This window comes from Juglans regia, chromosome 3 (genome assembly GCF_001411555.2).
Source record: "Juglans regia cultivar Chandler chromosome 3, Walnut 2.0, whole genome shotgun sequence".
NCBI classification, from domain to species: Eukaryota; Viridiplantae; Streptophyta; class Magnoliopsida; order Fagales; family Juglandaceae; genus Juglans; species Juglans regia.
This window is the reverse complement of record NC_049903.1, coordinates 10,654,164-10,678,358: the sequence shown is the minus strand read 5'-3', so window position 1 is coordinate 10,678,358 and position 24,195 is coordinate 10,654,164. Positions and strand designations below refer to the sequence as shown.

Genomic DNA, 24,195 nt, shown 5'->3' with positions numbered 1-24,195 from the left:
GTTAGGCCAGACCGCACGAACCTAGCCCACGTGGTATGGGGAGGTCTAAAGACAGCTCGGCAGGACGGAATCAGTATAAGAGAATATAATGGGTCGGGTCGGGCCAGGCCAAGAAGGGCGAGGTCGGCCTAGGAAGAGTAAGCATATCATTACCCTTCTTTCGGTACTTACTATGAGATATCTTGCCGAATATTGATCAATTTTTAAGAATAAAGGTAGGAGGCAATTTTGAGAGTAGTATTGTCTCTCTCATACTCTCTCTTTTCATTTTCTTTAAACTATCATTCTTGTACATACTGCTAAACTCTTTCATATTTTCTTGGTTTATTTTATTTTAAGAAAAATTATTTTCATCAGTCAATATTTACTATTTTACATTCTATTTTTTATAAAAAAATATTCTCATATCTTATAAAAAATACACCTATATTTTATAAAAAATTATAAATATGGAATGCTTGACGTGAATCAGAGTTGTAGCAATATTTTTTTTTCTAGAATAAAATTTCCAACCGGCAGGAGGCAATTGCATCTTTCCTTGGTATCTTTAAAATGGTATTTACAGCTTGGATCTCTAAAACGATGAGCCACCTTCTTGCAACTCAACCCATTTGGCAAATAAGTAACCATGACTAGACACTTTCTCAACAATGGAAGAGCAGCTCTCTATGCCATATCCAACTCTTTTAAGTAAAAAGCAAAAAGGAAAAAAAAAAAAAAAAGTATTTACGACTATTCAGTTTCTCCCTTTATACAAATTACAAAAGGTATGTCTGTCATTTTTCTAAAAAAAAAAAAAGAAAAAAGAAAAGGAGATTTGGGGATCTCTTGGTCATGAACTGACAGTAATCTCAGTTCTTCTGCAATCATTGCAGAGAATAAAGAAGTCGAACCTGCTACTTGAAAAGAGTCTACAACCACGCGCCAGCTTATCCGAGTGAGAACTGAAAACCCCCTTTTCTATTACTTTACATTTCTCCTTCGTATTACTCTCTTTTGTTTTGTTTTTGTCCGAAAACTCTCTCTCATTATTATTATTTTCTTCAGATAGCATAAAAAATTTCACAACAAAAACGGGTACATTTTTCATTGGGACTGTACGATTGAATGAATCTCTCGTGAAGCCTCCGCAATGGATGATCCTCTCTCACGGCCAAAATACTGTTATTGGAGGCATATACCCTAAAATTTGGAAGGTCTCCCAGTAATCATTTTAGTGAAATTCTATTGGTTTTGCAGGGTTCATATATTGCATTGAAGAAAGAAAAATATAGATGATGATAGATCGTGAAGATGAAGCCATTGATGCTAGGATTTTCATCTACATGTCTTGGGACAAAGTAATGCATCTGCTCTTCGTGACAACTGCCACCATGAGAGTTCGTGTCTACAGAATACAGACTTTCCGTTAGACCGAGGGAATCGTGTGTCTCATAAGATCATGTCGATCTGCCAGCGTGTATTGAAATTTGCTTTTCCGGGGAGGAAAATCAGAAGGAAATCATGACGGAAAATGCAACAGTTTTTAATATTCTGAAGAGATGCTGGAGAAGTCCCTATTGCTTCAAAACACTATGAAAACAACTTCATTAATAGGCTTGGATGGATCTGGGGTTCCATTTTCTGTTATTCAGTCGACACACTTCAATAGGTTATTTAGTACCCTATTTGAAAATATTTCCACCAAGAATCTGAGTAATCATTTAAGGCCTTGTTTGTTTTCTAAAAACATCTCATCTCATCTCATCTCATCTCACCTCATCATTACAACTTTCTCAAATCCCCACACAAAATAAAATAAATAATTCAACTTTTTCAAATTCCAAAACAACAATAATATTAAAAAATATATTCTAACAATATTTTATTCAACTTTTTAACTTTAATCTCAACTCATCTCATCTCATCTCTGAAAACAAACGAGCCCTAAATGATCAGAAAATTTATATGAAAACTTAAAATTATAGGCCTTTTCGAGCTCCAAAACTGCATGAAATGGTGAGCATGAATCACGTCTGATCTAGAAGAGAGGACATTAGGTAAAAATAAACGTTTCTCCTACATTGTGTTTCCCAAGTGGTAGCATGATACAAGTTGCTGACAAATTGTCTCGTGTTACTGAGGCATTTCGAGGTCAGGTCTCCGGTCAAGTACTTCTCCTGTTGAACCATCTGGAAATGCATCTGGATATGTGGCTAAAATCCTTGATTTCATGCTCCTGTTAACAATGTATGCGTGTGAGGAGAGCATTAAAATATGAGAAGGCCAAGAGAATAAGGAATTGTACTAAGAAGACAACTTCAATCAAGATCCTAAAATTGATCTAGGATGAATGGACGAGGGGTCTTGGCATAAGTGGCTTCCAATCAACACTTCCGTTGCATAACAAACTAACAAATATTGTAAAAATTCAGTTATTCAAGCAGTAGGTAAGAATGCACTAGACTTGATCAACAGAAAATATCCCACTGAACACGTAGCATCTGTATCCACAGGATTTAGGGCAGGATAGAGTAAAATAAATTATATGCAGAAAAAAAAACTGCACCCTGCTACCTGAACATTAAAAACAGTCCCATATCCATGTACTACGAATGATCTTGGTGGGCTTGAATATACGAATGCCCTTTCCAAGCCCCAAGAGAAACTAATTGATCACCAAAGTATTTGTTTTCATGGTATTGAATTTGACTTCTTGATAATTGTTTAATTTATGCCCGAAAGCATTTGTTGTTTCTGAGGATGAATGCGCACTTGGAAAAAAATAGAGTGGTTATAAACCATGCGAAACTGAGGAAAGCATCAAACCAAATTGACTAATTTCAGTCTGCTTCCTTTGTTATCACTGTTATCCAAGAAAAAAAAAAGTTGTCGGTTCAGTAGTACTTGTAGGTTTAAAACTCTAAAAAACCACTTGAAGCCCAAACAAACCAATCGAACTATTATTTAATTTCAGATTATATTAGAATAAGCGGGATCCTTTATGGGGATATACTGAATTGATGTGAATAGGACACCTAATAAAATCCTTGGGATGAATTACATCATAAACCACGGAGCTTAACATTGATTTTTGGATTAGCTAGTATCAATCTCAATCCTATAGTTTCAGAATTTTAAATCGTCAGGGAGTTTGTTGCTTCTGATGCTCTCTTTACTCACTTGCCAATACTAATTAAAAGTAGCAGCAGAAGATGAACAGGGAAAGAGGAGGATTTGTTTTCTCTTCACTTCTTCTTCAAATCACAAAAAATGATTTTGGAAGCCCTTGATTTTATGCTTAAGCGGTCTTACTCTCAAAGCGTAATAAATATTCTCTCTATTTCCCCAACAAAACCATCCTCCTCATTCAAATATCTATTTAAGCATGAGGATCAAGTGCAGTCCATATGATTAAAATATCTCCCTAGAAATTATTAATCACATGTACTATGAGGCAACAGAATAATTGACTCTATCCATAGCTTTCAGCAAGATTGACCAGTTGAAAGAATCAACATGGAACGAAAAATGAGTGTGATCTATACCTTAGTTTCTGAAATATGTAATCCAGATCCGACTTCATAGACCTCAAAAGACGTGTATTTCTAGAGAAGTCTCCAGAAACCTCGGCAAAACAATGCTCTGAATAATCATTAAAATGCGACAGGACAGCATTGCTGTCCTGCAATCTTCCCAATCTGCAATATGAGGTGCCAACGATAAAATCAGCAGAAGAAGAATGATTAGTAGATCTTCAGAGCTAGCTACCAAGTTAACAGATCTTCAGGGTGCTGGAGGAATTCATAATTTCAACTCATCTAAGATTCCTAAAAATATAAATATGCACATAGGGATGCTTGGCAAAAGAAGTTCCAGCAACTACATTTACTCTGTTGCTCTCAATATTTCTCTCCATGGTTATAATGGTTTAGAAATATTTCTCTTTCCATTGAAGACCGTTCCAAATGTATTTCCCACACGATCTAATTGCATCCTCACTTTCAGCTTTAGCATGCAAAAAGTGTAGTTTGGATAGTGAGTTGAGATGAAAGTTGAATAAAATATTGTTAAAATATTATTTTTTAATATTATTACTGTTTTGAGATTTGAAAAGTTGAATTGGTTATTATATTTTGTGTGGGAATTTGGGAAACTTGTAATGAATAGATGAGATGAGTTGAAACACTTATTGTATCCAAACTGGACCTAAAGTGGAAGTGCTATTAAACAGCAACAAAAGTGGGGCAATCGATGTACACAAGCATACAGACGGGTGTCCCTCACGAGAGAAAAAATCCTCATAAGGTAAGAATCAAATAACACTCAAGTTGTTAATTATTAAGACTATGAGGTTCATAACCAACCAATGTTTGCATTACTGGCAAAAAATTTGGCCATTTTGGTTCGTCATCAGTTTCACTTTATAGGAAGAAGGTACAAACATGCATAGCTTCTATATTACAGACTATATTATTTTAGTATATCCTCAACGGACTTCAAATAGAAGATCAAATCCAATTCTAGACCATGCTTTAGGTTTGAAAATGTCTCTAACCCAAAAACTATCCAAGCTACAAATATTTCATAGTTTAGGCAATAAAACATTGCTAAATCATCAAAGTTGCCCAAATTTCTTCCTCTTTTTCCAGACGTTTTGATTGTCTATATAGCATAGACAATATATGGAAGCTTCACTCACTTTCAGAGATTCCAGTAATAAGAAATGGTTATTTCATAATTTTTTCATCAAATATAGCATCCACTTCCTTTTCCTCCTCATTGACATAGCCTTTTTATAGCTAATTGATACAACTTGGTTTTTATTTCCTTTACAGAGGATCAACGCAATAGAATAGGATTTACTTTCTAATACATACTTTACTACAATGAGATTTTCGTTTTCAAAAAATTGGGTGGGGGAGCATGAGATGAGTAAACAATGATTGTACCACGTACAGCCCCAGTGTTGAAATTGCTTGCACATTATAACAAACTAGATAATTTTCCCAGTGCTATTCCATCTCTAAGCAATTTCATACTCAGATAGAAGAATTATTTTTTCGGCGGGTTTATGAGCTATTATTAAATTAGGCACTTTTTCGTCGATTTGTAACCTGCCTTCTCTCAGTTTCTAACATTAATTGCAAAATTTAATCACAATCGTAATCAATTAAAGTTATAACAAAATAAAACCTCTTCCCACAATTCTTTGGCATATTCATACACACCACATCATTCAATTTCCAATCATCCAATGCACATTTTACGAACTCTCAAAAAAGAAAAACCAATTGTAAGAAAATAGCAATATGATATCAAATACAGAATTTACACAAAAGAATTGGAAAAAACCATTGATGAAAAAATTAAAAGCATTAGAGAAAAAAAAAATAGTATAAAGTTTGCTCAAATTTAAAGGTCAATCCAACAAACGTGCAGTGTAATCAACAGAAAGAGAAATGTTACATGAGGTTCTGCGATTGCTTGAGGGAGTCCAGATCCTCTGCGTTGATAAGAGTTTTGAATTCACGAGAGACCTCCTCAGAAGCCGCTCTTATCGGTTCTTTCTCCGTCTCCTCCATCTCCGATTGATCACAGTGAGTGAGACGCAGAAGCTGATGAAATGGAACCTTGGGCCGTGTATTCTGGGCTTCGTATTCGGACTGTTGTTGGTCTTTTCGTGAAAAGAGCAGGCAATGGGAATGGGACATTAGATGGGCCTAGACCTAACATTACATACATGGGTTCTTCTACTCTAAAAAGTCTGTCCTACCAACGTGTTCGACTCGTTTTGATGTTAAGAGTTTTTTAAATTATTTATAAATGGTAATGAAATAACTTGTAAATAATAATGAAATAGTATGTTGTAATACCCAGGACTAATCTTGGCCCAGGTCTATAGAGAAGCCCAATAACAAGGGAAATGCCCCGTTTCTTGTAAGTAGGTTTATTTTATTTTATTTTTATTTCTCTTTTTTCTCCTCCACCCTTGACAGTTTCCTCATTTCCCATAATTTTCTCCCTCCCGAATCATTCTCCTCCTCGTCACTCTCTTCTCCCTATTTTTCCTCTCCCCATTTCATCCTCATTCACGTCACTATACTACAATTCTTCCTCTCCACAACTGCCTTCTGCCTTTTCATGTTCCACTCCCTCACAAAATTCTCTCTTTAGTTCTCTGTGAGTTCCATCGCCTAGCCCCTTGTCACGACCAACAAGTTGAACGTAACATCCCAACTTAGAGTAGCCCCTTCACGCATGGCAAGCAAAATCCCAAACGGGACGTGCAACCCTGCCATGGCACACCCAGGACGTGCAGCGAGGCTAGTGACATCCCCACCCAATACGCGCGCCCAGCAACAGCAGCAGGCCAATGCAGGACCAGTGCCCAAGCCCCTTGCCTGGGCCATGCCATAGCAGCAACACAACCCAACGCCCAGGCCCATGCCTGGGTCATGCCAACCTCACGCCAGCAGCCATGCTAGCCTATGGCCCATGCCATGGGCCAACCTAGGCCACCAAAGGCCAACATATGCCACAACCCATTATGGGGCCCACCCAAGACCTAATTTACAAGGGGGCCTTTTAAGATTTTCCACTTATGTTATTACTTTAAATAGGATCTTAAACATTTCATTTTACATCATTTGAAAATTTTCTTTGTGGATGGCATGTTTGTTCTTAAGATCACTTTCGGCGCCTTTACACTTAGGTTATTTGGGTGCAATTGGTGAATCCCAATGAGAGAAATATCACATTGCAATTCGTGAATAAGTGTTGTTTCATTTATCTATCCATTTATCTATCTTATGTTTCATCACCTTCCAATTCATGAATAGGTGTTGAATCTTTTATCCATCTTTTGCATATTTTCCATTCTCCATTCCATATCCAAATTATCCATAGATTGTTCTTATATTTTCTAGTTTGTTCATATATTTTCTTGCATTTTCTCACATATCAAACATATCTTAAGTCTTATTCTTCATATTCTTTGATTTCTCAAATATCCAAACATATAAAAAACAAAGTCTTCATCTTTCCCTTGTTATCAAAGACCAAATCTACTTCCTACATATTCCACTAATTGCCATAGCCGAAATTTCCATTGCCTCCATCATTCCATACACATATCTTGCCTTAGTTGAAAACCCTAACCTTCCATAAGGATTTTCTAAATATTAGGAATTTCTAAATATTAGGAATCCTAACCCCCCTTTGCAATTCCTGCATTTTAGGATCATATCTTGGCCTAGTCAAAACCCTAATTCATCTTACCTTAGCCAATCCCTAAATTCAAGGAACAACTCTAAACTCATTCAAGCACCACCAAATCTTTCTTTTTCAAGCCTTAGCCGAATTTCCATCATCCCTAAATTCAAGGAACAACCCTAGACTTATTCAAGCACCACCAAATTCTTCCTTTCCAAGCCTTAGCCGAATTTCCAGCATCCCTATATTGCCTCTTACAATTTAGGAGTTCTAGCCTCACTCATCCACGTCCTTCAAAACTCTAGCAACACATCCTACGCGCCAACCCTAATCCAACTCCTCCCAATTTCATAATCCCCCTTAGCTCCCATCCAAACCCTAGCCTAACTTCACCATATCAACCCTAAACATCATCTAAGTGGCGCCAACATCAAGGGTCATCATCAAGTCGTGCTACATTGCATCAAACACACAAATTCATCACTTAGATCACCACAACTCATCATCATCATTAATTCCACCACTAAACACCATACCTCCATCAACCTAGGGATCCTCCATTGCCACAATTCGTTCAAGGCTAAGCAAATTAGCAAGAGACAATTGGTCAACACAAGGCAAGGTGAGCTAGCAGACTTTATTGTTTAGGGACTAGACCGAGGTCCCTAACACCACTGCCCACCTCTACGTTGTTCCAAGTTGTAACACCTCTCGCCGAAAGCCCTCAAGTTGCTATTGAGTTGCAGATCCAATCCTTCCCTTCACATTGCCAATCGCTTGTCCAGCAAACAAACTTATCACTCCCTCCTTCGTAACACTGCATCGTCACTCTGCCTGCCACCTCCACCTAGTTAATACCATAACCCTATACTGTGAACCATCAAGAACCACCAAACCAGCCCACATGATACCGACGTAGCCTCTGTTTTTATATAATAAAAATAGAGCAACTCCATGCCACGAAAAGTTGCAACTAACGCCACATCGTGAGACTTGCAACCAGCAACCACCAGAAGGTGCTGCACATCTCCTTTGTAGGCCTCTCCATCCATACATGTGCGTAGTAACTAGTAAGTCAGAAGCTTGCACAAACCAAGAGCAATCAATTGGCCACCGTAGACCATCACATGATGTAGGAGTGCTCGGGTTGCCATATAAAATTATCGGTCATTACCTCCCATCAACCTCACACATCACCTTGTTAGTTGAAAATGAAATAAACCAACTAAACAAAAACCCAAGCTACTACAACCTAAGGCCCAAAATAATATTTTTAACATCAAAAGTTAGGGACACACGTGACAAGGAATAAGGGTAGTAAGGTCATGAGGCTTCACAAACCTTGACTGTAGGAAGGAGGATCGCGCAACAAAATTCACAGAGCCGGTGCAATGATAGATTTGTTGGCTGGGCGCGACAGAGTTTTTTTTTTTTGGTTCAGTTACTTCACGTTAATTAAACTCTTTGTTTTTACATAAACCTATTTTCTTAAGAAATTATTTAAGAGATTTTTTAAAAATATATAATTAAGTGTTAAATTAAGATTTGAATATAATAATAATTTACAAGATTGTTTTAATATTCGGTATAGTTAAGCCATCGTTTATGAACTAAATGTTTACACCATTATTTTTTTTTATATAAATTGGAAATAGGTTATAATATTAGTATTTTCTGATTTAGGTATTGATATTATTAGAGTTCAGAATCAAGGCTTAGACATTATACTGTAAGAGTCAGGTAAGCGGGGTTCCTATACTAGACTTTGCATAAAATAAATAGACTGATGTTGATTTTGGGAAAAAAAAATGCATGTTCTGTAATTAAAAGAAATTTGAAACAACATCATTTATATGTTTTACATTACTTATGAAATCCGTATAAAAATGAGAAATTATTTTTGTCATAACTGGCGTAGACATGAGTAATATTTTGGCATTTTGTTTATAAACTGTGAAATAAAAAGTGAATATGAAATCTGAAAATATGTTCATGATTATGAGAAAATGTTCTGAATCTGTTTTGATTATGTGAAAATGATATGATTATGTTCAATACTCTGTTTTGATATAATGAGACATCTGAAAACCTTTGGTATGACATTTTGATTCTGTATTTGACTTTGTTTCTGCTCTGCTCTACTCTGACCTTACCACGACCACGAGTGTAAAACAGTGACCTCTGTTTGAGTTGGTAACAACTTCTTTGTCTCTGAGTGCACCCACTTTGGAAACAAAATTATTTTTTATGTGGTATTTCCTGTGTGCACACTCGGGGTTTCAAAAATGAATAAGGGGAAGATTCACTTCTGTCTCTGTTCGGTTTGGCCACGGGGGATGGCATAACCCTATCATGGGGGTTAAACATGACCTTTGTTCTTATATGATGCTCTGATATGATATGATATGATGGTGATGACACTCTGTTATGCTATGCCAAAAGACTTTGGAATATAAATATTTTGAACCATCACTTTGATAATTTTGATAACATGTTTTGTTCTGCATTTTGTACTATGTAAATGCTCATATTTGCATACTGCTATATGTTCTTTGCTTACTAAGTTGTTGATAACTCATTCTCCTATCTCCACAATATTTTCAGATATTTTAGATGTGTCAGCTGAAATTCAAGAATAAGAAGTATGTGTAAGGCTACGTGAATATAATATAATAAGTAAAATGAGGGTACTTGGGTTATTGGATAATTTTATTCAGTAGTTTTATTTTGCTCTGTTGACTTGGTATTTTGGAAAGTTGACATTTATTTTAAGACTTTGTGATGTTCTTAGTTAATTATTTTAGAGTAGTTGGTTTAAAACAATGAGATCTATGAATAATTGAGAAATTAGAATTTATATATGTATGGTGAGATACGATTTTAAGTTACAAGAAGTAACTCTTCGACCCATCTAGGACCAGGGCGTTACATATATGAGTAATAATAACATGTTTGTAAATATTAATAAATTATTTTTAAATAGTAATAAAGTAGTATGAGACCAGTTTAATTCCCAATCATACCCGCTTTATGTAATATGAAATCTACGCGTAATTATTCGCTAGTTTCACCATGGATACTCAGTAGTCAGTATTCTTATTCTATCATGTAATTATATATTATTAAAAAAATAAATATATATATGAAAACAATGTTAATAATATTACCTAATAACATTTTTTTCGTAAGACCACCTAATGATAGATTGTCACATCACCCATATTTTACCTAATAATTTTGAAAATTATTTATACAACATTAAAGTATGCAAGCTCTTTAAAATAACTAAATGAAAATGAGATATATATAAAAAAAATCAATTTTTAATCGTGAATTCTATTATTTTTTTTAAAGAAGTATGCAAGATAAGAGAATGCAAAAATTACACACTCTAACACGATCTAGCATTACTCTCATTCTAAAAGTAAAGACTATCCATCCCTAAGCTATTTTCACCAAACGTTCTTCATGATTAATCTTTCAATCACCGCATATCAAGCGAATTACTTTATCCACATGCTCATGTTTTAGCAGACATGTATGCCTTTGACACTCACAAGTCAACCACCGCATTGTTAACAGAGTGACCACATCATAAAATATAAATAAAGAGAAGCAAATCGTTTCCAAAGCATTCCAAGCAAAGGTTATGATCTCATCGAACCTAGTTAGCTTTTAATCAGTTGAGATGATTTTCACTGTCCTCAAACCATATTATTCCAATAGAAATATTAATAACTGCTTCGAGATATTTAGTTAATTATTTACTTTTATATTAACCAAACAAGGCAGAAGAATTTACCAACCAATCGTAATGAAAATCCATATTCGAATGAAGTAATTGGTCTATAATATATTAATATACTTGGTTGTGGTTCTAAATAAACCTTGGTACCCAAAAAAATTCACCCAAAAAAGTCAAACCGAGGTATCTTTGGTCCAACACAAGAACCCAAAAACTAGCATCAATCATGAAACGCATGAACCAAAGATTTCCCAAAACCCATCCGGCAAACCACCAGACTTCCATGCAGCCTAACATCACTTTACATCAAATTAAATTATATAATTATTATAATTTTTTTAAACTTTTCTATAAAATACAATAAATAATTTATTTTTTTAAATTTTAAAATAAAATTAATATAAAAAATTAATATTATAATAATATTTTATTTAACTTTTAATAAAACATCTTATTTTATTTAATTTGAATCAAACTAGAATTCATCCCTTGTCAAAATGCCACAATGACCCCAAAAACCCAATTTCAATTTACTCCTGCAGATTGAAAACTCTTCCACCAAAACAGACAACTTCCCACAAAAATCTAATCCCTCAAACAGAATCATAAAACAATGTAAGTTCTAAACTCAAGCCCACCCAGTCAAACCAACTACTAATTGGAACTCCACCTAAAGTCCCAGAACCCATGATGGTCTATCCCTCTCCCTACAGAATCTTGGATAACCTGCAGGCATAAGAGATCTCTAGACTCTTGCTTCAACACAGGACCCGAACCAACCCTAGCTATATACGTACAGTCTGAAAGAAAGAGCAAAACCCTAGGATCCTCCTGATCAGTACTCACTTTCCTTGGGTTTTGTAAAGCTAGAGATCTTTGCACTTCAATGTGTTTTTTTTTTTGTCTAGAAAATGATTCAAAAGCACGCTCCTTCTGAATCTTTCACCCTTAACCAAAAATACAAATATATGTTAAAAAGATAAGATATCCCAACCATAAAAAAGAAGACTTTTCGTGTAAGCATGAGACGAGATGATACAACTATCGACAAAAGTGGGATGCCAGAATGCCCTCCACGCGGGAACAGTTCCTTTAAATTTTCTCTGCACCAAAAGATAGAGAGCGAGCTGCTGAGGCATTTAATATATGCCATTTTTCATTAATAAGTGAAAGTAACGAAGGGAAAGAGTGAGAAAGTAGCACGAAGCTCGAAAATACAGTACCCTTCGCACTCACCTTTAAAACGCCTCGAATTTCAAACACTGAAAAGGGTAAGAAAATGAAAACCCTAATCCTAACCCTACCCTCTTCCTCCTACGGCTCAACGCTCGGCTGGGTCCCTCTGATGGATGATGGTGATGAATGATGGCTGTGATGTTTGTTCCATGCTTCGATGCCATGCATGGAGTAATTGTGCATACGTACAAAACTATATGTACAGTACGAGAAAAAGATATGTGCGGTGGCGTATGTGTGTGATGAGGTGCGTGCACGCGGTGAACGAGTGGGCCCCGCACGAAACTGCATTTCTTCGCACCGCTCGGAAAAAGTTGATGGACCGTGCTCTGATTGGTCAGAAAGTGTTGGGGTCTTTTTTGCGAAAAAAATGTTTTAAAGTCTTTTTCATTCTCGGTGCTCCTGTAGCCATGGCCCATATGGGTTGGGTCCAGTGGGCCCGGAACTGCTATTTATTTCTACGACTTGACGATAATACCCCTCTACGGTCAACATTTGAAGTTGAAGCCGTGCCTGTATGTATACATGTACGTATGTAGGAGTTAAATTAGTGACGTGGCTCATAGATGAACGGTGAAAGCCACATCATAAACCCACCCCAGTGGGGCCCATTCTCTCCTTTGACTAAAATCGTTAGGTAGAGATTCTTGTGGTCCCATCTAAATCCGTGGCCGAACAGAATTAACGATTCTTTTCCGGCTCCAGTGGTCCCCTTTACAGTGTAGGACCCTCTTAAACAAGATAATATATTTTACAGCTTCAACATTTTTAATTAAATTTATTATATTAACATTATTTCTTAAAGTTTATAATTTAATTTAAAAAAATTTAATTTAAAATTAAATTATATTAATTAAGTATTAAATAATATGCTCTACATGACAGTTTGAAAATAGAATAACTCATTTTAATTATAAAAAAAAAACTTAACGTCTCAAATTATTAAATTCTAATTGTTAAGATAAATAAAGAAAATTATAATTCATGAAATGACACAATCTTAGTGATTATATTTTAAAATAAGGCATAAAGTGTCAATTTCTTTTATAAATTTAATAAATATTGTGCCAATTAGGACAACTTATAGAATGAATATTAAATAATACAGAACTCTCGATACTTTTAAGATACAAAATATTTATTAATAAAAAATTTTACTTATCATTCTTATATATTATATTTATTTATTTTTATTTTTTATTTATAATAAATATGTGGTGTATGTATGATAAGTAAAATAATTTAATTAATTTAATAAAAATAAAATAAAATAAAAAATAAAAAAAATAATTTTAAAATATATAAAATATGTAGTATAAGATGAAGAACAACATCCTCCATCATTAATAGTTATTTCCAATATTTCCAGTTGCTTCAAACGTAGAGAAAACTTTATCGAAGCTCGAAATTAAATGCTATAAAATTTCTGATCACTTACCTCAAAATTTAAGCAAATAAAAATAATTAAATAATAGTCCAATAGCCTTCATGCTTTAAAACAAAATTATCACACCCATAACAGGACTGATTACACCTCTTGTATAAGTTCTGGGCATATGACATCTGGCATCCAACTTGAACAATTAGATTAGATTTGTAGGGTGAATTTTAATGAGATAAATTAAAATAAAAGTTAAAAATTAAATAAAATATTAATTTTTAATATTATTATTATTTTAAAATTTAAAAAAATTAAATTATTTATTATATTTTATATATAAATTTTAAAAAATATAATAATTTAATGAAATGAGATAACTTTTAGTTGAGATGGACTCTTAATTCAAACGTGCTGAGATAAACTTGAAAGACTCGAACAGATCTGGTTGCCAACAGTGGAAAAAGAAGCATCAACTCTCTCCATATATGTAATCATAATGACTCTGAAGAGGAGATAGATATGTCTAAAGATCATTAATTAGGAAAGATACTCTGTGATAATAATTGCAGAGGTAAAGAGGCTGATTTAGGTCTGCTGTTTATGCAGAGTGCTGAGTGCCTTTAGTTTAATGGCCTCCTGCGAAAGCTGCTGCTACAAACTTACAGTATTGTCTTTCTCAGGCGCAGCAGACAGCAGTCTTTACAGAGCCAAGTTTTCATACATGAGCATGAAAAGAGAGAGAGAAAACTCGAAAGGTAATTTCAAAGAAAAGAACCAACCTTAAAAAGCTGGTGTCACGTACAATACACAGCGAGCATCATCAGCCTTATTACAGTGACTGATTTCAAAGGGTACGTTTTGATGGGTGGGTTTCAGCTAGCTTAGGCATATTTGCATTTTCTACTTTCCTTTTTTCTCTGGTCGAGGAGGACAAGTGTTGTGGTGGATCTTTTTAAGATTTTGATTTATGAATTTATTCATTGTTGTATGTTGAGAACTAGATACCATTGACCATAAGGAAACCTTCTCAATTCCTCACGTATTGACACTGAAGATTGTAATTCTAAGATTGTAATTTTAAGGGTGTGTACTCTTGAAATAACACTTTATATAGTGATAGTTATAGAAGTGTCAAGAGACAATCAAAAGATTGTGTGACTTGTTAAGTGTTAAAAGACAACCTTTGTCACTTCTTAAAATTGTTTTATTTGTCAATCGGTGCATAATAAACTATAAATAAGAGTTATTGGTATACAAATTTATTCACTCAATTCTCTGTCTATCACCAACTTGTAAGACAAGTATTCTTACGAAAGTATCACCATATTGTCAAATTTTATTTTTATTTATTCTTTCATAATTCTACACAGATGATAGTGTCTGGGACGAGATCTGGTCTTTAGAGATTATAAGAACTGCACGGTTTAATATTGCCTTGTAAGCTACCGTCTATAGTAAACCCATAATGCATACGAAGAGAGAGAAATATAACATCCCTGTCTACTCTTGAGTCCTGCATTTAAATTCAAGAGTTGTCATTCTTGAAAAGACAAGACAGGACAAACGCATGATTAGCAGTTGGAATACTACTTTCTATATCTTTGAATATGACCCCAATTGGCCAAAATTCAACCCAATCCAATCAACCTTGCGATAGAAATTAGAAATGCCAAGCAACCAAACTAGGCCACCAACCAGAATAGATGGCCCCCCACGGCTCGGTTGGTACAAACACTCCAAAATTATCAATTTTGGTATAAATCTTGGCCAAATTCACAAACCTGACTAGAATGAGGTAAGACATCTGAACCAAACACATTAAGCAAACATATAACGGGTGCATATACTAAATACGTTTTCATAAAGATCCTGCCATGACTGCATTCATATGTCACAATGTCTTTAACTTCCACTAGCAAAGTACATAACTTAATAAGTAGCTAAAGTGTTTTAGTATCTGCATTCTTTCATCACACAAAAGACCAGTTTATAAACATGAAGGCCAGGCAGTGATTTGAATCATCATCATTGAGAACTTTCCATGCGATGGCCTGCTCATAAGACACTGGCCTACCCATGCTGGAAACGCATAATCCTGCTGGTAGATACGCAAATCCCTGGCAATTTGAAGAACCACATTAGGAAAAGATAAGAATGTTCAATGTAAGAGCGCAGTCAACAAAGTCTAAAACATCATACAGCAGGCAGCATTGGGTTTGGATACTGGAATGATGATTCAAGGGTTTTTGTTGATTGTTGATATCGTTAGATGTTTTGAAACATTCTTAAAGCTCTATTACTTTTCAATGATTTCAGTATCTTAATAAGTATATTTTTGTCTTCCTAGCAAAGGGTATAACCAAAAGTTTCCACACTGGTGGAAGCTCAAGGCATCATTACCTGCTGCATGATCTTGGAGAATTCAGAACATAGAATCTTCCGGCCAGCTTCGTCAAGAATCTTGTCAAGCATTATGTCTTGAAGGGCCACAAGTGTTGTTTCAAGCATGTCAAGCCCAGCCTGGTTTGCAAAGGTGAACACAGGAGATGCCTGCATACACATTTATGCCAGTAGATTTAATCCATAAGAAAAGGAACAGAAATTATAAAATGAAGTCTGTATTGCTTCAACTTCTTGTCCTTTGATAAAAAGAAAATACCATAACTATAACACTACACTCTCATCCCATTTCCATCCTACTGCTAATGATGTGACATTAACTGTCTACCATTAAATTTGTTATTTTAGAAACAAGAGTTGATCTAATGGTTGATGGGTACTGTAGAGTCAATAAAGTATGATGGAAGTGCTATGGGAGTGTAGTTTATAGCACATCTCTTGATAATCTGAAGTATATTTCAATGAAATGCATTGGATAGAGAAATTTAGCACTACAGAACAGGGAAAGAAACTGAAAAAGTGCTTACATTTGTTTTTACCGAACAGCATAGTATAGCATCTGAATGGTGCCAAAGTTGCTTTAAGATTGCATCACCAGCTTGGGAGTCAACCCGAAATAGCTCACTCCCAGTGTGGACCCTGAAAGATACCACAAAAGAGTGAGCAATTGGCAATGAAAAAGATAATCCCACACCATCTCCAAATGTTTACTGCAAGCTTTTTAGAAGTTATAAAGTTATTTGACAGAGTTTGCCATGTGTTAAATAAAACCATAAATATAAAGGTTGCTTTAAACCATTCAACCAAGCACTAGGGTTATTATATGGCTATCCATGGGTTATAACCATTACTCTTGAGAACATAAGAATAAATCCTCCCACGACATCATTAGTCTACTTTGCTTCACCACCGACACGTTAGCATACTCCATCATAATTTCCATGAAGAAAGTTATTCAACTCTTGAACAGAAAATGCAACTAAAAAAAAAAACCAATAAGAAATGGAAATGCAAAACTTGAAAGATACACTAGGATGTCAACCTGTAGCCTCGGCAAATCCATCGGGCCAGAGTAAGAGCCTCAGGTGAACCAGGAAGGGGTTTGGGCCCAAGATGGGTACCAAGGCGGGAGGGGGAAATAGCCATGGCAACCCTCTGAACAGACCCTACAACGCTACGCACATATTGGCGAGCCATGGCAGCCACATTGTCCCGCAAATTGTTCTCAAAAGTAAATTGGAAAGCAATAGTCAGAACTGATCTAAGGTTGTAACTGTTCAGATCAGCTTCACCAGCTGGGCGGGCACCACCTGCTCTGACTTCAAGAGTAGAGGCCAAGTCCAATGTTCGAGTTGCAGCTGGCCCATCCTGCAACAGATATTACAGAATTCAGCACAAGCTTAAAATTTCAAAACTAAATGGCAGTAGATCAAAGATATCACCGAACTGTTTTAGGATCCAGCGGTATCACACGAAAACCAGATGGCAATAGAGGGGCGTCATCAGCAAAAGATTCATCGATAGGGGCAAAGACAAGCTGTGCACAGGCACCAACTGCATTTTCATCAACCCCACTGCAAAGCTGTCACCATAGAATATAATTAAAATTAAATGATTATATCAGTAATAAAGATCCACATTAATGAAAAATTCTTTAGAACATGAAAACAAAACCAATGCCATGTCATACTAATCTCTGTCCAAGAATAATAGGGGAGAGATTTACCTCCTTGGGGTGTCTAAAAATAAATGGATTTTATCTACAAATCAAAACATTTATAAATTTGATCACATATTACCTTTAGATTTAATCCCACCATTTTAGGCTCCTATTTAGGGAGATTATTTCAACATAATGCATGCCAACTATAAACTTTCATCCATTGTGTGACAAAAGGAATAGAAAAAACCAACCTGCAATAAGTACATGTCCCGTGCCAACGCCACATCTTCAGGGGAGAATGCATGACCCTCTAGCCGAACCACCTCAAGGAACTTCATTAATGAAGGTGAAACTTTACTTAGAAATTTGTATTTAAATCTGGTGGAATAACAAATGTAAAAACAAATAATGGAAACTTGCTCAAGTGGATAAGAAATTTTGCCACCTCCTCGTGTTCCACAGTATGGGCAAGAGGTAAGATGACCTGGCTACCAGGGAAACCACCAGGTCTTGCACAAGGAACTGCATAAGGGCTAGCTTTAAGACATGCTGCAGAGTAGGCATCAACTCCATAGTCAGCCCACTCTGAACGGTGCTCCCTAAGAAAACGAACCAGCAAGGCAGGGGGGACATCCTGCAGACTCCAGAGAAAGATTAAAAATTTAATCATGTACAAAGTCAAATGTGAATATAAATTTCATACAAAGATTAAAGCATCAGTAATCTATAGAAATTCTGAGAGGAGAGTTAACGAAGATACAATTAAAATGATGCAAGGCTAAAACAGTGAAACAGCCAAGCTAACCATCCTCGCTTGTTTGGATTAGCATATCAAAATACCTGCAGAAGCATTGATGCCTTGGCACATAGCACCCCTCCTCCAAAAGTTGAGAACATCGATGTACTATACTGGGAGTTGAGAAATTTATTTGGAGATGAGTTTATCATGATGGTCACATCTTCCACACCATCACTACCCAGAAGCGACCAACCATCATCGACAAACCCATTAACAGCATCATTGAATCCCCTACAGTTCATTTTCATAAACAATTTAGTCAATGGGGAATCCAGTATAGCCCAGGCACATTGAAGTAATCAATTCTTTGAGATTCTGTGCTCTAAACTGTAAATAATAAACTCAGAATGAGGGCAAAGCCCTGTTGATCTTGAATACCATGTTTGGAGACCTTACCTGCAAAGTCTCTGACTGAATGTCCTTAAAACAGCAGGCTGGCGGCCACCACCATACTGAATTTCCCCACTAGTCTCTTGTGCAATTTGTCTTATGTGTCGTAAGGCCTGTGTTGTAAGATTTAAAAAAGGCAAAGTATGAACAAACAAAACTAACCAAATAGATGAATGAATGACCCCTCATATCACAGTTTCTTACAGCAATAGTCATTTTCTGTGCAAGAATCTTTGATGATTCATAAAGTGGTCTGAGAACTTCAGGTACACTCCAAACCTAGGACAACCAGGAAATTGAAGTAAGCAAATGAAAAAGACAGAAGTTGAAGTAGAAACAGAATTCAATCAGCTCTTTTCCTTACATCTAAATCGACATGATCGACAATGTGAATAATGGAGCCACCGCCCTCACAAGGTCGAATTAGAAAGCCACTCGGAAGCATTTCAGCTCTTACAAAACTAGCAGTGGGAGGCCCTGCTGGACCACCAGTAGAAGAAGTCAATGATCTCTCACACACCTGCAAAACATATTTTGATACAATAAAATAAGTTACAATTATGTGGTAAACTCGAAGGAATTCAAGTGAGAAACTCTGTAAATTTGGGTCAATTAATATTAGTCAGATTGAAGAAACACCTAATTTCAAGGAATATTTATATATGTAAATTTAATTCAAAAAATTCGAGGGAGATATTCATATCCAATGCATTATGCAAATGACTACATTTAGGTGCCGTTTGGATAGTGGGTTTAGATGAAAGTTAAAAGTTGAATAAAATATTATTAGAATATTATTTTTTAATATTATTATTGTTTTGGAATTTGAAAAAGTTAAATTGTTTATTATATTTTGTGTGAGAATTTGAAAATTTTGTAATAATGAGATGAGATGAAACACTTCTTATATCCAAACAGGGTCTTAGGGTCCCAGCCATTTCTTGTAGAAGACATGGCAGCATAGTCGAGGAAGTCTAGGACAAAACAGGATGGTTATTGATGAGGGTGTGAAATTCCAAAAAAATTCCTTAAGGAAACAGAAAATATCTTCCATGTTGAAAGGGAATATGAATTACCACAAGACTGCCATCTTCCAAGCTTGTAGTATATCTCAGCGTCCAGAAGTCACGTGCCGCAGCCAATGTTGTAGGTGCATAAGTCTGATAAAGAATGTGAAAAATTAAAAAGTAAAGGGAATTAAAGTGAGAACTGAAAGTCCAGACGATGTATCTTCAACAGTGATAAAATCCTAGTTCACACAGGCAACAAACCTGCATGTATATGAGCTCGATTGTCCCTCCATTTCCCGTAGGGAGTACACTCAGTACATCAAGGCAACGACAATCACGAAACCACGATGGACGATCTTTAAGGATTTCGGCGACCTGTGATGAACTTGTTATATACTTCATGAAAAATTAGGATATAAATGTTGGGGAGCAGTTGTGGAGGAAGGGAACCGGCCATATAGGGAGAAAAATACCTTTGTGGGCTCTAGACTCACAAGACCACAGGCTCGTGCTGCTACCCCACTACAGTTACGGGAAACAGCAACGATTCCAATAGAATCCGGACCAGGCTACATTATCAACATCAAAGTTAGATTTTGGAACAGAAGTGGCACAGGGTAATGCACTTGTTCCTATATGCTAGCAAATACACCCACATCTCTGAAGAAAGATTCAAGAAGTCTTACCTTCATCCCAATCATCTGGACCCAGTCGACGGCAGTTCCAGTAGCCTTGGAAAGGAACTCTGCCAGGGCCTCCTCAGCAATTGCGAGAAGACTACATGAACGATAAGGTCAAGAAAAAAAATAGTAATATTCTGAAATATAAAGTGGTTAAACTGGACAAATTACTTACCCAGCTGGGTTGTTAGCATCCCTTTGGGGATGCTGAGGTGTTGGGTTTTGCTGTTGTTGGTGCTGACCATTCATGACCACAGACTCACAGCTGTTGTCTGTGGTCGTTCCAGATGCCTGGTTAGGATACCCCAAATGATGCTTTTAGATTTAATCAATAAGAGTGATAATATTCACAAGTTTTTCCTACAAGGAACATCCATCATATCTAATAGACAAAACTTGGAGGCCCAAATCAAGTGTATAGAATTTGAAGAAGCTGGACTTCGTTCAGTAAATCTTGAACTGGTAATTATAAGACACCCAAATTCAAGTAAAAATGGGCACACTCACCGCATGTACATCTTAACAGAACATGTATAGGACACCACAGAACCATGTTCAGAGCACAAGAAGCATCCTTCATGTGCTTGAAATTAAGCGAGCAGGTAATCTTTCAAAGTAGAAACAGCTAGGGGTTCAAGGACAAGAAGCTTACACTCTGCAGTTGGTGTCGCATGTATCCATTCTCATACACCAACTGTGAGACCTGTTTCTGCAACCGGTCATTCTCTTCCATCAACAGCTTGTTCATTGCAGACAGCTTTCTATTCACTGTCTGGAGACGAGAAGCTTCCTTCCTCTGCTTCTCGCGGCATCTACGAAGAAAAATGAATGGTGTCAGTGAACAAGTTCACAAAATTTATTTTGCCATCAAAATTGAAAGAGAACTCAATATTGGTAAAGCAAAAATGAAGGTAACACAGCCGTTCCATGGGAGGTAAAACAAACTAAGTTTCTATTGTTTCCTGCTTTTCACACGTACATCCCAAGGTGCAAAAACAAAAGAACAAAATAAGATGAATTGGAAATGATAGGAAAATAGAAAACCAAGAGCATTCCATGAGATTATAACTGAAAAATTAAAACTGACGGCATGGATTCAAAATCTATCTATTAAATACAAGTATATCAGTCCAAGAAGCATCCAAGCAAGCCCTAATCCTAAAGTTAAATCTACACTAAAAATCCTCAATTTAGGAGGTCAAATAAAATAAATACAAATGCCACCACAATCAGATGTGCAAACATGAAGCAGACAGAACCAGAAGTAAACAGAATTATCATAACCATAATTTGAACACCCAAAGGTATTACACAGCAGACAAAAACACCATTTTAGGACTTAGAATAACATAAGCAATTATTATCTGCAATTTTTTCTAAAATAAATACGACACATAATCAATCATCTCGAAGTTACAATGTTGACACCTGCAGATATGCTGAATATTGAAAAAAAGGTAAAAATAACTGCCACAAGAACAAATAAGGAATGTTTTCTTGAAAAGCATATTGATTAGCTGTCGTTATCTTTCATTTGAATTTAACCCTTTCTCAAGGGCATGCCATTCTTTGAAAAAACAGAAAATTCAAACCAGAAAAGATTAAGCTTACCAAAACTTGAGTCAGATCATATCACTAGTTTCAGATAAAGATTCGATGTTCAGAAGTGACAAGAAAAGAAATCAACAGTTGATGAAATTCTTAAAGGGGTAAAAGCTGTACATTTTCTCATTTTAAGACGGAGCATGAAGAAAACGATGGAAAACCGCCCATTACGAACCCACATTCCCCCTTTCAAGAAATCTCCAATCCAAATACTATAGACAGGATAGATGGAGAATCGATATCCAAGATAAAACAATAGAACGGAACTACAAAAAAAAAAAAAAAAGGACAAAATAACAGAACGGTTATCCTCCATCCCACAGGAAAAACACCTCTTATTTTTCATTTATTTTCCCCATCGAAGCAGGAAAAAGAAGAAATTTTAAAACTTGTCAAAATATAGAGTAAGAGGGGCTTCTAGAGATAAATTCTACCACATTGTAAAATGAACTGATCACGACTTTAAAAAAACATAAACTTGACAAAAACAACCAGAATTGAAAGCCTGCCTTTTTAGGTAAGTTCCAAGCCAACCACTTGAATGCTATGTATGGAAAAAGAAAACAAAAAAAGTGATTAAAAAACGCATTCCTCGGAAGCCACAAGGAAAACTACGGAAGTCATTTTCATGAAGATAAACGTAGCAAACGAATGAATAATAACGAAGTGCACGACTTTCTATCTTGTACATAGCTTCTCCATCTACCTGCGGTTCTGAAACCAAACTTTGATCTGTTTGGGCTCGATGTTGGAAAGTATAGGACACTCCCTAATGAGCTGCTGCCTTCTCAAAGAGCTAGGCTTTGGGCATTCCGAGTACACCCTCTCCAACGCCTCTACCTGCTCTGGCGTATACCTTACGTACTTGCTTGTATCCATCTCCTTATATGCTGAATTTTTGTGCATAGAAAGCGCCATACATATGACAATACAGTACCAAACACCAAAAGCTTACAAAACCACTCAAAAAAACCAAAACTAGAACAGACGCAGAAAATGTTTTGGGTTACTCAGGCCTCCTGAAAATGGGATTTTAGAAAGGTGGTAGCTTTGGTTCTGCTTCTTCCGCTTCTTTGTTATTGTTGTTGATGTTGGGGTTGTGCTGGGGCAGGCTCTCTCCTCCAAGAGAGCCTACTTTCTCCTTCATCAGCTGGTGTGCTTTGTTTTAGTTCTCGTAAAGCGTAGCTGGGTAAGGGCTTGAACTTGAACAGAAAGGAGGTCCTGTGGTTTTTATCTTGACGCCAATCTCGAGACTTTTTAAGAGCGACAAAGAACCAACCCACAGAAAGATATATAGAGAGCAAAGATAGAGTGTGGTCGTGTTTGGTTTTGTACGTAGATGACAGGGAAAAAATAAAAAATCAAACAGCCAATGGTAATTACCATTGGTAAGGGCCACCTGGTTGCATGCCCATCGGCATTGGCATTGCCCTTTTTCCTCTACTCTCGATTTTTGTTTTTGGCCGCAAACACCCTCTCTTCTCTCCGTCCTCTCTACATTTTTACCGTGTGATCTGTGATGTGAAAATTAAAAGGCAAAACAAAATGGAAAAAAAAAAAAAAAAAAAGGGAGAAAAGGATATGGAATAAATGAAAATACAGCAGAGGCGCTGATTTTGGCCCGCCAGATCAGAGGGAGACGTTTTTTGACAAATGGATCGCTGTTTATTTCACTCTTCTGGGAAAAAGATAAAGCTACAGTTCAGCATGCCTCTCTCTAAGCGTCAGTTTCTCTCTCTTCGAGGAAACATGTTCTCATTGATGCATGCGTTGGCGTATATGTATGTATGTGATGTGATGTATGCATGATGGATGAATGTGTGTGGGAGGCGTGAAGTGATGACAGAGACAATGGACCACCCACCGAAAAAAAAAACACAGGAAATGGACGAGGATTGCGGTATCGGGTATAAAACTTGGGAAGAATATATTAAAGATGCATTTGAATATTGAATTAAATTAAATTTTTTTTATGAATAATAATGAATTGAGATGATGATTTGAGTTTTATAAAAATTATTTAATACGTGTTTAAATGTGTTTAGATATTAAAATAAGTTTAGATGTATTTATATAAAATAAAAAGTTTATA

The 24,195-nt window shown here is 36.1% G+C and overlaps 2 protein-coding genes across 3 annotated transcripts; both read right to left on the bottom strand.

The window, feature by feature from the left end:
- Positions 1 to 1,942: 1,942 nt before the first annotated feature.
- Positions 1,943 to 5,632, bottom strand: LOC108996517 (kxDL motif-containing protein 1-like). The gene is made up of 3 exons (XM_018972452.2): positions 5,449 to 5,632; positions 3,528 to 3,680; positions 1,943 to 2,218 (listed from the first exon to the last, which is right to left on the bottom strand). The coding sequence occupies exons 1-3, from the start codon at positions 5,562 to 5,564 to the stop codon at positions 2,116 to 2,118; spliced, it is 372 nt and encodes a 123-aa protein (XP_018827997.1). The 5' UTR covers positions 5,565 to 5,632; the 3' UTR covers positions 1,943 to 2,115.
- Positions 5,633 to 15,374: 9,742 nt separating this feature from the next.
- LOC108996578 (homeobox-leucine zipper protein ATHB-14-like) lies at positions 15,375 to 23,531 on the bottom strand. 2 transcript variants are annotated; one of them, XM_018972555.2, is made up of 18 exons: positions 22,810 to 23,531; positions 21,151 to 21,310; positions 20,674 to 20,789; positions 20,505 to 20,595; positions 20,292 to 20,387; positions 20,080 to 20,193; positions 19,885 to 19,968; positions 19,173 to 19,328; positions 19,013 to 19,087; positions 18,815 to 18,921; positions 18,460 to 18,649; positions 18,065 to 18,253; positions 17,871 to 17,951; positions 17,404 to 17,538; positions 16,999 to 17,324; positions 16,484 to 16,595; positions 15,957 to 16,106; positions 15,375 to 15,673 (listed from the first exon to the last, which is right to left on the bottom strand). In XM_018972555.2, exons 1-18 carry the CDS (start codon positions 23,019 to 23,021, stop codon positions 15,527 to 15,529), a joined length of 2,541 nt encoding a protein of 846 aa, XP_018828100.1. In that variant the 5' UTR covers positions 23,022 to 23,531; the 3' UTR covers positions 15,375 to 15,526. The 2 variants fall into 2 exon arrangements, with proteins under 2 accessions (XP_018828100.1, XP_035544210.1); XM_035688317.1 differs by lacking the exon at positions 22,810 to 23,531 and adding an exon at positions 22,221 to 22,345.
- Positions 23,532 to 24,195: the final 664 nt, after the last annotated feature.